This window comes from Argopecten irradians, chromosome 1 (assembly GCF_041381155.1).
Source record: "Argopecten irradians isolate NY chromosome 1, Ai_NY, whole genome shotgun sequence".
NCBI lineage: Eukaryota > Metazoa > Mollusca > Bivalvia > Pectinida > Pectinidae > Argopecten > Argopecten irradians.
Genome location: NC_091134.1, coordinates 39,706,698 through 39,720,652, shown reverse-complemented (window position 1 = coordinate 39,720,652; position 13,955 = coordinate 39,706,698). Strand labels below are relative to the sequence as shown.

Here is a 13,955-nt window from a genome sequence, read left to right as displayed (position 1 = left end):
CAGTAATCGTCTGGTCCAGAGGACAACCATTGGTCTAACAGTGTACAGTAATGTACTTGGTCCAGAGGACAGGGTTCTTTACAGTTAACAGTAATATCAGATCCAGAGGACAGAGTCTAAAATTAGAGTAAACAGTAATGTCTGGTCCAGAGGACATGAGTATAAACAGTGTACTGTAATGCCTGGTCCAGACGGACTGAGGCCTTAAATACAGGTGTACAATAATGTCTGGTTCAGAGAAAATGGGATGTCTTAAACAATGTATACATGTAATGCTGGTCCAGAGGACACTGAATCTAAACAGTGTACAGTAATGTCTAGGTACAAGAACAGGAAATCTTAACAGTGTACAGTAATGTCACTGGTCCAGAGGACATGAGGAGTCTTTACAGTTATCTGTAATATCTGATCCAGAGAGACATGAGGTCTAACAGTGTACATTATTATACCCCCCATAATATAGTTTATATATCAACTATATTGCCAAAAAATGCCAAGAAGAAATGAATCATTGTCCTTCAGATGCGGTCCAAGAACTGTTAAAATCGGCTTATATAGCGCCAGTTTTCAATAAGCGTTCGTGTGACGGCCAGTTCTAGTAGTTGGTTGCTTTGATTGGTAGCTAGTCAGGTTGTATGGTAGCTAGTCAGTTTGCCAACGACATTCATATAAGCTGTGTAAGCACGGCTATCATTGGCTGTCGCTTCAATGTAAGGGCAGAGCTAAAATAGTTGGAAATGTCTGTCGTCGATTACTACATAAAAATGATCGGCATCGTACGCTTCATAATATAAAAAAGGTTTACACAAATACATTTTAATTACATCATGTATAGACTCTAAATCAGCGCTAATCAGTGAAGTACATATGGAAAGAGCTACTGTTGAATCAGGAAAAAGTCAGTCAGAACTTGTACGGAAGAAGATAATCACTAGCTTCTTATACATGTAACTTTACCGCAAGGTGTGTGTGAAACAAATTAGGTACAATGTACTACCGCACCATCGTGTCTTGTCAAAATATATTCCGATAAAACACGGCTTTGACACATACCTGGAGTTGTAGGGGTTGCTATTCAAGCTGTAGGAGTAGTTTTTTTTAACTTTGTCTCCAGCTATTTAATCATCGAGAGCATGTGAATCTTGTGTTGACAAATTTCTTGCCTAAAATCAAACCTATACATTTTGTTAACTACCGATCCGTGCATGCGGCCACGTTACCGAGAACATCACCACGAATTTGAATCAAAATTAAATAATATATTATTTAGGCAATGCTATCCAAACTCCAAAGTCTGCAACTAGAAATAACATTCCCATACTTCATGCACAGGTGTTCGTTTCTAAAATAAGTATAAGTTTAATACTGGGTCAAGGTCCTATACTCGGGCTGGCCATATAACACTTCCCAATTCAGAAAAAGGTATGATTATTAACCTAATCCGTTATAGGGATTTGATAATTAGGTATACTTCAATCGACAGCCCAGATAAATTATCCTTTATTTTGGTATATCATATATATATTTCATGCTGTATAAATGTCACTAGGTATCCAGAAACATCGAAAAAAAACAGCCAGATGTGGTGTCCTCCGGGATAAACACGCCAGGGCTCTAATGGGTAGCTCAAAAACACATGCATGTAACATTTCAGCTTCATAGGAATTAAAGTTTGGTAAAAAAACAAACTTACCGCTTTTGTTAGTTTTTAACTATATACCATCCATATACTCAATACAGCACTTTTGAGATTTCCGATTGAAAAAATGTGTGTCTCTAGCCGTCATGTTGATATGTGTGTAGTACATTTGTTTGCTCGGCGTTGATTGGTCAATTAATTTTCGAGAGCCAATCAACGCCGACAAAACAAATCTACTGCACACATACTTACATGGCTGGCTAGAGACATAAATTTTTCAATCGGAAATTTCAAAGGACTACGTTAGGCAAAATGGATGATATTATCCATGGATTTATAACCGGTAAGTTTGGTTTTCTACCAAACTTTTATTCTTATGACGCTTGAAGTGTTGACTTGCCGTGGGTTTTTGAGCTACTCCATTAGAGCACAGAGGACGTGTTTATCTGGACACCACAGTGTCCGACCAGTTGAAATCTGGCTGTTTTTCGATGTTTCTGGATACCTAGTGACATTATCGCATGATATATATTGAATCATATACCAAATTTAAAGTAAATGTATTGGCTCTTGATTGAGAGTATTTCTATTATCAATCCTATTACGGTTGGTTAATATTAATACTTTTTTCTGAAATGGGTAGTGTTATATGCCGTCCGAGTTATAGACCTTGACCAGAATGTTGACTTTATTAATATATTAGAACGAACACCTGTGCTAATGTAACACCAGGTATGTATCAAAACCCGTAGTTTGATCAGAATATATTTGGATAAGACATAATCTTTTGTCAGCCGTACCTGAGGATTTGTTTTTCACAAAACAGTGTACAGCGGCAGAAAAGTCAGGTCTGGAAGGGTAGACCAGTAGCTAACGTCTAGATTCAGCTGTGACATTACATGTATGGACATTAGAATGGATACATGAGTCTAAACAGTGTACAGTAATGTCTGGTCCAGAGGACAGAAGTCTAAACAGTGTACAGTAATGTCTGGTCCAGAGGACAGAAGTCTAAAAATTAAATAGTAACAACGTGTAACAGTAATGTTCTGGTTTGAACATCAAAGGGTCCGAAGTCTAAACATCTTGTGCTACAATCAGGGGGCAATCTGGGCTGTCGAGTTTCAGCCAGTCAGTGAATGAGTCTAAAAAATCTAGTGTATCAGTACCAGCCTTCTAGTCTGGTCCAGAGGACAACGGCGCATGTCTAAAATGTCTGGTCCAGAGGACAGGGCTTTTGGTCAAGTTAAACAGTTGCCCTCGGCTTTGGACAGTTCGTCTTCGTCCAGTGAAAACAGTGTTACGATAGTAAAGTCTGGTCCAGAGGACAGGAGTTACAAGTGTCTACTACCAAGAGTCGGGGAGGCTAAAACAGTATACTGGTAATGTCTGGTCCAGAGGAAGGGAGTCTAAACAGTGTACAGTAATGTCTGGTCCAGACGACATGTGTACAGTCTGGTCAAAACAGTGTACAGTAATGTCTGGGCCAGAGGACATGAGTCTAAACAGTGTACAGTAATGTCTGGTCCAGGGGACAGGGGTCCTAAACAGTGTACAGTAATGTCTGGTCCAGAGGACAGGAGTCTAAACAGTGTACAGTAATGTCTGGTCCAGAGGACAGGGGTCTAAACAGTGTACAGTAATGTCAGGTCCAGAGGACATGAGTCTAAACAGTGTACAGTAATGTCTGGTCCAGAGGACATGAGTCTAAACAGTGTACAGTAATGTCTGGTCCAGAGGACAGGAGTCTAAACAGTGTACAGTAATGTCTGGTCCAGAGGACATGAGTCTAAACAGTGTACAGTAATGTCTGGTCCAGAGGACAGGGGTCTAAACAGTGTACAGTAATGTCTGGTCCAGAGGACATGAGTTTAAACAAGTGTACAATAATGTCTGGTCCAGAGGACATGAGTCTAAACAGTGTACAGTAATGTCTGGTCCAGAGGACAGGAGTCTAAACAGTGTACAGTAATGTCAGGTCCAGAGGACATGAGTCTAAACAGTGTACAGTAATGTCTGGTCCAGAGGTTCTAAAACAGTGTACAGTAATGTCGGTACAGTGTACATGAGTCTAAACAATGTTACAGTAATGTCTGGTCCAGAGGACAGTGAGTCTAAACAGTGACAGTGTCCACAGTAAACAGTGTACAGTAATGCTGGTCCAGAGGACATGAGTCTAAACAGTGTACAGTAATGTCTGGTCCAGGACAGAAATCTAAACAGTGTACAGTAATGTCTGGTCCAGAGGACAGGAGTCTAAATAGTGTACAGTAATGTAGGTCCAGAGGACATGAGTCTAAACAGTGTACAGTAATGTCTGGTCCAGACGACATGAGTTCTAAAACAGTGTACATAGTAATCTCTGGGCCAGAGGACATGAGTCTAAACAGTGTACAGTAATGTCTGGTCCAGAAGGGTACAGATCTAAACAGTGTACAGTAATGTCTGGTCCAGGGACATGAGTCTAAACAGTGTACAGTAATGTCTGGTCCAGAGGACAGGAGTCTAAACAGTGTACAGTAATGTCTGGTCCAGAGGACAGAGAGTCTAAACAGTGTACAGTAATGTCTGGTCCAGAGGACAGGGAGTCTAAACAGTGTACAGTAATGTCTGGTCCAGAGGACAGAAGTCTAAACAGTGTACAGTAATGTCTGGTCCAGAGGACAGGAGTCTAAACAGTGTACAGTAATGTCTGGTCCAGAGGACAGGGTCTAAACAGTGTACAGTAATGTCTGGTCCAGAGGACAGGAGTCTAAACAGTGTACAGTAATGTCTGGTCTAAACAGTGTACAGTATGTCAGGTCCAGAGGACATGTCTAAACAGGTGTACAGTAGGACATGAGTCTAAACAGGTGACAGTAATGTCTGGTCCAGTGTACGGACAGGGGTCTAAACAGTGTACAGTAATGTCTGGTCCAGGGGACAGGGGTCTAAACAGTGTACAGTAATGTCTGGTCCAGGGGACAGGAGTCTAAACAGTGTACAGTAATGTCAGGTCCGGAGGACATGAGTCTAAACAGTGTACAGTAATGTCTGGTCCAGAGGACAGGGGTCCAAACAGTGTACAGTAATGTCAGGTCCAGAGTACATGAGTCTAAACAATGTACAGTAATGTCTGGTCCAGGGGACATGAGTCTAAACAGTGAACAGTAATGTCTGGTCCAGACGACATGAGTTTAAACAGTGTACAATAATCTCTGGGCCAGAGGACATGAGTCTAAACAGTGTAGAGTAATGTCTGGTCCAGAAGACAGAAGTCTAAACAGTGTACAGTTATGTCTGGTCCAGAGATGGGGTGTCTAAACAGTGTACAGTAATGTCTGGTCCAGAGGACATGAGTCTAAACAGTGTACAGTAATGTCTGGTTCAGAGATGGGGTGTCTAAACAGTGTACAGTAATGCCTGGTCCAGAGGACAGGAATCTAAACAGTGTACAGTAATGTCTAGTGCAAAGGACAGAAATCTAAACAGTGTACAGTAATGTCTGGTCCAGAAGCAGGAGTCTAAATAGTGTATACATAGTAATGTCTGGTCCAGAGGACAGGAGTCTAAATAGTGTATACATAGTAACGTCTGGTCCAGAGGATGGGAGTCTCAATAGTGTACAGTAATATCTGGTCCAGAGGACAGGAGTCCAAATAGTTTATACATAGTAACGTCTGGTCCAGAGGAAGGGAAGTCTAAACAGTGTAGGGTAATGTCTGGTGCAGAGGAAGGGAGTCTAAACAGTGAATAGGAGGACATGAGTCTAAACAGTTTACAGTAATGTCGGGTCCAGAGGAAGGGAGTCTAAACAGTGTACAGTAATGTCGGGTCCAGAGGACAGTATTATACTGTAATGTCTTGTGTCTGGTGCAGAGTACGAGAATCTTTACAATGTACAGTAATATTATTTTCTCATCATAAAAAACTTTAGCATGGAAATGGTTGAATAAACCATTAAAATTCCACATCCCACACCACATCAACAAAACCATGCATTCGTTTTTATTATTCAAACATGAAATACCAAGGTATGTGAGTAAAGGTAAAACATCAAACATCTAGCAGCCATTGAATCACTAATGATTATTAAATTTTAAAAAACATACATGCATATTAATGAATAATTTTAAAAAATTAGCATCCGAACATGAATTGTTTAAAGTTAAATGAAAAAAGAAAATATAAAGGAAAAATTATTTACTAGTTGCTGATACAAATAGCTTGTTTAAAAGAACAATTCACATATCCTTCCATATGTTACCAATTATGATAATGAATGATTTTTTTTAAAACTTAAGCCTGTGAAAACACACTGCAGTAGCTGCATGCTGGAGTTGCAGAAGTTTAATAGGCTAAATCAATCCATGCATCAACAAATCCATTTGACAATGTTTGGATTTCAGAATTTCATGAGGGTCTTTTAATAGACACATTTTTTTTATTACACATATGATTTGACACAAATTAAGTGGGTTAAATTGAAAAAAAAAACATATAGATATTAAATGAGGTAATCGAGACTGATTACAAGAGCTTAAGTATAGGTTACACATGGAGGATGAAGTCCACCACCAGTATTTTATATGTTTGTTGCTATATTTTTTATATATTACAGTAAATATGAGGAAATGAATGATCTGGATCTGTATGAATTTGTGTCTGGCTGAAGGCTGGCCAGTTGGGGTACACTGGGACATTTTAATTATATCATTTCTCAGTGGTTGTGAATAAAAAAAATGCTGTTCGTATTAATACATCGAATCTAAGAAGTTTGTTGATCATACCAAACACCTACACCTGGATAAAACCAACGCACACGTTCCCCAATCACCAGGTCAAATACGATTACCTCGGACCGCTCTGTCTGGAACCAGACTTATCCCTCTCTTTCTGACCTACATTTTGGGCATTAGGTTGGCTATTTTTGCCTTGCGACATTGTTGTGAAATATTTTCAGGATCTGCGATGAAAATTTATATGCAAATGATAATCAAAACTGAGTGAAAATTAACGTATATGATATCCACACAAATTATCGAGTTTGAATGCGAAAGTACCTGACCCGAGTCAGCCATTTTGTAACTAACGACACTATTCGCACTGCACAACTTACTCTCTTGGCGTAGCAGAATTAACACGATTTGTCGAAGGGCCCTTCTTTGATGCTTTTGATGCCATTTAAGACGAACTGACTGCTAAAGTATTATATTCATAACATCTGATTAGCATACGAGACTCTAGATGCGTTGTCACGAAGGATCCGCAGGTGTCAACAAGAGCATGCGTCTGAACTTCAAAACAAACACAAGGGGGCGCGGTGTACTGAGGGAGCATTCAGTATTTAAGCGCATTACGAAATGTGCATAGCAGACGACACAAGTTACGCACAAACAACACCGCCATATAATATAGGATGGATTTAAACAATTTTAATAAGGATCAATAGCTGCCATATCTATGTTAACATAATGTATATACATTTATTAAAAAATATAGGCAGTAGGCATTGAAGTACTTAGATTAAATACACACTCAGCCTAAGCCGTATTAGGCCTAATTTGGCTAACTTACTGTAGTAGGCTAGTCGTGTACAAGTAACCTTTCATGTCTATGATTTTAATAAACTTTGATACCAGAGATATAATGTATCTAGTATATCATATGATAATATATACTACGAATATGAAAGATTAAAAAAAATAGATAAACAAGATTCATGTAAGGTTAAGTATTCAGTATAGATCTACGCGTATCGTCTACGCGTATCGTTTTTTTTTTTTTTTTTTTTTTTAATATTACTACAATAAAAAAAATTAGGGGAAGTGCTACCTTGACGTACCAGGGTAAATGTATATTACTTTAAGGTAGTTTTATTTACTGTGTCCGGGAATTCATTATTACACGTAAGACCTCAAATAAAACTGGAAGCCTGAGCGCCGGGGGAAAAGGCAGGATTTCATGTACATGTACACACAGTAACACATGTACAGGTACCTACATGTAAACTGCACCACGTGGTTTTCGAAATCATAAAAGCGCAACCATGCGAGAGGTAATAGCGACAGTCCTACACAACCACGTGCACAGGGATCTGAGAATTAGTTACCGCGAGTTTTCGTGTATTTAAAATTTCCTAGCGACTAGGCTATATATCATTTTCGAATTCAGACATTTAAAAAATAATCCAGGTTAGAATACGGAAAAAATCGCTCAATCTTCCCGTATGTATGACAAGCCAAGTTACTTGTAATTCCGAATTTCCTATATCGAAAATTCTAATTTCTATATATGGGAAATGCTATTTTCGATATCGGAAATTGAATTTTCGATATCGGAAATTCTAATTCTGATATCGGATACTCTAATTTTGATATCAGAAATTTTATTTCTCATATCAGTAATTAGAAAACAAATTTCAATATCAGAAATTGTATTTCCGATATCGGGAATTCAATTTCCGATATCAAAAATTCAAGTTATTCTACCATGCAAATAACGAGAGAAAGAATTTATGATATCGGGAATTGAATTTATGATATCGGAAATTCAATTCTGTAATCAGGAATAACTAAGATTTTCCGTTATCGAGAATAAAATTCCCCATATCGGAAATAGAATTCCTGATTTATTCCCATATCAGAATTAGAATTTCTAATATGGAAAATTGCTTTCTAATTCCTTATATCAAAAATACAATTTCCGATAACGGAATATTACAATTTCCGATATCGAAATTAGAATTTGCAATAACGGATTTAGGATTTCCGATATCGGAATTAGAATTCCCGATATCGGAAATACAGAAATCTAATTCCGATATATATAGGAATTAATGGAATAAAAAGTAACTTGGCTTGTCATACGTATTTTCATGCATGCACAAAAGGTTACCGTAGTAAAAGGTCAGTATTTCTTATAAATGTTCATTTCTGTACAAAAAGTGACAAATGAGATACAAATTTTATATCATATTGTATATATTGTTTTTAAGAATCTTAGAGAAGAGCCCGCGGTGCGCATGCCCTGATGATCACCTACAACAAATGCAGTCACCTTAGTATATTAGTGCAAAGCTATCTTCTGTCAATTTCAATTTAGTACATAATTTATACGCAGTCGAAAGTTGAGGCATTCTGGAATTTGTTTCATTTTGTTTTTAAAGATATGATATAAGTACCATAATAGGAAAACCAGAGTACCCGGAGAACAGCATAAATAGGGATCGTGGTAGCTAGAAGTCGATTTTCCTGAACCACCATCTTAACATTCACAAACATTTTACTGGGCGAGCTACCATACAATCAAACGTATAATGTTGTGCTATATACTCATTTCTGTAATGTTTGTTTGCTACTTAAAATACAGAAGTGTCAATTTAGTTATAACTCAATATAGCCTTAATGGGTATTAGTGTGTGTTAAATTGCTTCGTCAAACACACCCCTCCCCCTGTCAGACGGGTGAAACCCATTCAGTACACACTGCTTCTCAATGAATGTTTTATGTGTTCATTACGATATTTCTTTAGATTGTATCTTAAAAAACATGACATTTTTATACATAAGATGTGCTGATATATAATTCTTTTCATAACTGTACAAAGGAGACATCGTACCTAGGATGCGTAAGTGGTTCTGGTAGCATTTAATTTGATCTTCTTTATGGTGAACACACATCATACAGAAATTGAAAAAATAGTTTGCACTCAGTTGCTAAAATCATTTTTTTTTTCGATTTTTTAATTCAGCTTCTTCATTTTAATGAGCTTGGAATAAAATTTCCACACGTTTCTTATAGTGATTCACATTACTTCTGTACCGGCAAGTTTATTTAGCAGAAATCGCCATGAAGACAAAAACATTTATTTTTTTAAGTTCTTGGACCGCTCAGTGAATTGTGGGAAGAGTTGTAACCAATACAAAATAAGGCGTGTTTGAGTAAATGTTGACACACGTAACATGTAATAATAAACACTGAACACAGTGAAGACCAATTAAATGGTACTGTCCTACTACTGACCCTGAGACAACAGTGATCAAATCGATACAGATCGATAAACGCGATACTGTGTATTGATTGATTTTATACACGACACAATAATTGGCAGTAATTGTAACATAATTGCGACCATTATAAAGAATATGAAACTTCGGAAGGGTTAGATGACACCATAATTGGAATGGCGAACTGAGGCTGTGTAGTTAATCTATTATAGCTATATTTCAGATTCGCACAGAAAAATGGCAGGTGTACTTTTGCTTTCAAAACACGACAGCAGTCCACCGAGCGAAATAGACAGCTAATTGTATGTAATTGGAACAATAACAAAAAACTCCATATGTCCTAATATAACGTAAGCTAATTAATGTGTACACTATCTATTATTACCCTCAATTTACCATAATTAATATATTCTTTATGTTTTTGAATTTGAAAGAGAAATATGTTAAGAATGATTTCTGACATCATATACCCAATGAAGGCATAATAAATCATGTTTGGTAATCATGTATAGATTGTACCGACTGACCTTTCCCCATACATGGGCGACTCGGCTACAGGCCCAGGGGACGCAGTGCGATCACTCAGGACCGACCCACGTCTCGATTCCACTTTCTCAGCAGACGACCCAGACCGCGGTTCACGTCCAATTCTAGAAACGGTAACTGTAACTTCTTCTGGATAATCCGGAAGAGAGGGATATATGTGTACCGTTCGATAGTATGTGTCCCCTTCCCGGATATCCCCAAGGGAACCAGAACCACGCATGGATGGCCCGGTCAGTGTTCCATCTTTTAGGGACACTCGCTTCTTTAAATGATCGGCGGTCTTCTTGCCGACATTTCCGGGGAGTAAAGAATTCCTTCGGCTCATGGTAACTGTTTTGAATTTCACAAGAATTTACGAAACTTGATCACACTCCAAACACCTTTACGAAGTATTCTTCGTACACGTATTAAACAAGTTGTTGATTAATCCCAATGAATTCATCACACTTTGAACTTCTTTAAAACTAAACATTCTTAGTGCAAGATATTTCCCAATCGTGCTTTTAACAAAATTTCCAAGTTCCAAAGTCTTACAGAAAAAAACACTGAATAAATTACGGCACTGTTGAACTAGTGGTATCCGAAGTCAACATCAAGTATCAGAAGAATCTCCCGTAGAGCTATTTTACTGAACGCTTGAGTACATAATGGACAGGCCAGTGTTTACCCGGGCTGGGGGTAAACATTTACTTTCACACGACCGTGATCATGAGGTTCCACTCGTTGCGATCAGCCATGATGGCAAGACGTCTCCAAGACACACTGTGAGATGGCTCTATGCTCCTGTCACCGAAGGATGTACTTTGTCGTGTTTGATTAAAGAATTACTCCCGTAAACTGTACACTCCATGAGCAACACGTCTTGGTATCTTACCTTAGTGACTTACTCGATAATTTATTCATACTTTAACAATTACCCCAGAAGCTGTTTACCACCTTGCCGTTGCCCCTTACCACTTCTTGGAGACAGGTTGCCACGTACGCCGTCGGAGGCTCAATCTCCTTTAATTCTTCAGCACTAATAGCGGAATTATATTGTCATTTCTTATTTATCCGCAAAGAAAAAGTAAATCTTCTACCTGTTTCAAGAATGCCACAAACATGGCAGTGATTCTATGCCTCTATAAATTCCGTGCCAATTTCATCTAATTCCATACGATTTTCTGAGCAATGCGACGATGATTCGATGGTGAATTAAGATGAGTTAGGACCCGCTTGTACTTCTCTGGGTCGCTAAAAGCCCTATTACCGTACCCGGATTAGGCTCGTGGTGAAAAAGATAGCGAATCCACGCTAATTATGTCTCCACATTAAAATAGTTACATAGCATTTAAAACGACATTCCATGTTTTTGTGACATCCGACACGCTGTGAGGTACTATACTATGTAAGTTTCCGTCAATTAAACTCTTGGGGTCGATTTCAAAAGGCCTTGCACACCGCCATTATACCTGAAGTGTTTGCCCAACATTTCGGCTATGTCAGGGAACAACGTCTATATTCCCATGTGATTGGCGTGTAAGTAAATATATATCCATGTTTCCTCTCCGTTTAAAATTCACACTGTTATGTACTGTTAAAACACACACACCTATATCTCAAACAGTTTTTCCCCTGAAGATTGAATTTCCTTGCCAGTTATTTTTCTCTAATCAATTTTCCTTATGATCATACGAAACGTCATTGGTTTATTCCGCAGGTCTACTTAAGTAAATGGTTCTAGTTCACATGGCGGTTTTAATTTTAATATCCAACATGACTATTATCGATACAAACGAATATTTATTATCAATAGCGAAAACTTTTGTTCATTTCAATGAAATTTGATTGATTTTACCTTGAAGCGTCACGGCGCTCGCGCTGTCAGGTATGACCTACGGGTTATCCTTCAGTTCATTACAAACTATATTTCAAGGTTTTAATGACATTTAAATGTGGTTCATAAATCCATTAATTCCATAGTTACTTCTCGTGCTTGTGTCTGTGATGTGCTGTAGATAAGTGTTATATCTGTAGCCCGCCACCCGATATATATCTACCACTCCTCCTCCCCCCCTCCCCTGAATCAACATAGATAACGCCATATTTCCGTTTCGAAATCACCTGGAATATTGATTCTGACAAAGTACTACATACATATATTTTTTAAATGATCAATTTTATGCTTTTTTGAATTAAATAACACGATTTTGAAATCCAATATTCACATGCCACAGTTAGTGATCAAATATCAATTTATCACAAACAGACACAACAAACATGTTCGACATCAATAAAAATATAGCTATAATACATAAACTCGAAACACGTGCACGGACTTGAAATATCCAATTAAAATGAAACTCGTTATTCATTATCGATATATTTATAGATTAAAGCTCTGACAAATTGTTGAAACCGATCAATTTAGCAATCTCTATTTTTAAAGTGTTTTTTATCAACGGAAACCTCCCAGTATTTAAACATATTTCTCAAAATAAATAAAGGTTTCAAATTATTTGTAAATAAACAAACGTTGGAGTTGGTGTTGTAAAAGTGGTGTGTTGTCCTATGTCGTTGGCGGCATTCTCCATGCAGTCAGATAGCACTACATGTATATAAAAAGGGTTAGAGGTCCGCTAGCGCAAGTAGACACAACACAATATACCACAGCTTCCCAAAACATAAAGACATTTACACACAACATATTCACACACACCACACATTGCAGTAGATACCGTCTTGAATTGAACTCAACTGTAACAGGATGTTAAGCCAAACCAACCAACCACTCAATGTTTTTACACGACCTAAATGATGAAAGCAGAAAAGTTGTCTACGAAAACGATATTATATATTACCCAAAAACATGCATATAGACCGTGTTGTTAGGAAAAAAGAATAAACAAAAACACGTTAGTGTATCTAAGTCTCTGATATTGCTTAAATATGGTAACAAAACAATACTTTCAGAAAATTAATTGAAGACAGAATTTAATACAAAAAGTTAACAAAAAAATCATACATAAATATATATTGAACGAAATGCGACACTAAATTTTATACACAGTTTTAATTCCACTAACTAGCTTTTATCGGTATGTAGGTTTTATACGACCTACATCACAGTTTATTTGAATTATTAAACGGGTAGACTAATTATCTAGACGTGTGGGGCCATGAAATGGAGCCAAAATAACTTCTAATTATTAATTTGTACACGGGCAATTTGCATAAATAACTCATTAATTACTGTTCTCAATCAAGATTCCAAAGCATAAATTGGCTAATTGAAAGACATAACTTGTACTTATTATTTTAGGGAATGTGTTTATTATACATTTAAAATAATTACGTGTACTAGTTATTTTGGTAACTCCGAAATATATTGTTCAGTGATCTCGGAATCTGAAAATCTTCCTTTAGTAGGAAAAAAGTTGATGATTTATATAGAAACAGGTACGTGTATGATGCCCATTAATACTGGTGTAACCTTATTTCTCAACAATTTATCAAGATGATGCCTTTATTTCAAATCAATATTTCCCATAAAGTCGGTCGACTGCATAGATGCCTTTATTTCAAATCAATATTTCCCATAAAGTCGGTCGACTGCATATAAATATATCAGAGATATACCTATATAGCCTTGTCCTGATACTGTCATTGGAGAATCATGTCTATATATATCTATATATAAGTAACGACGATAGAATCTACTAAATGTCGAAATACGAGAAAGAATCAGTGATTTTTTCCGACATGAAATTAAGCGAATCGACTTCCGTTTAATGAACAATGAAT

At 37.3% G+C, this 13,955-nt stretch overlaps 1 protein-coding gene across 1 annotated transcript in view; it reads right to left on the bottom strand.

Annotated features, from left to right (window-relative positions):
- Window positions 1-11,879, bottom strand: part of LOC138327551 (androglobin-like) — a 64,005-nt gene extending 52,126 nt beyond the window's left edge. Inside the window, exon 1 of the mRNA XM_069273729.1 lies at window positions 10,154-11,879. Coding sequence (XP_069129830.1) covers window positions 10,154-10,497 — 344 coding nt within the window. The 5' untranslated portion in view covers window positions 10,498-11,879. The remainder of the gene's footprint in view (window positions 1-10,153) is intronic.
- Between the last annotated feature and the right edge of the window lie 2,076 nt (window positions 11,880-13,955).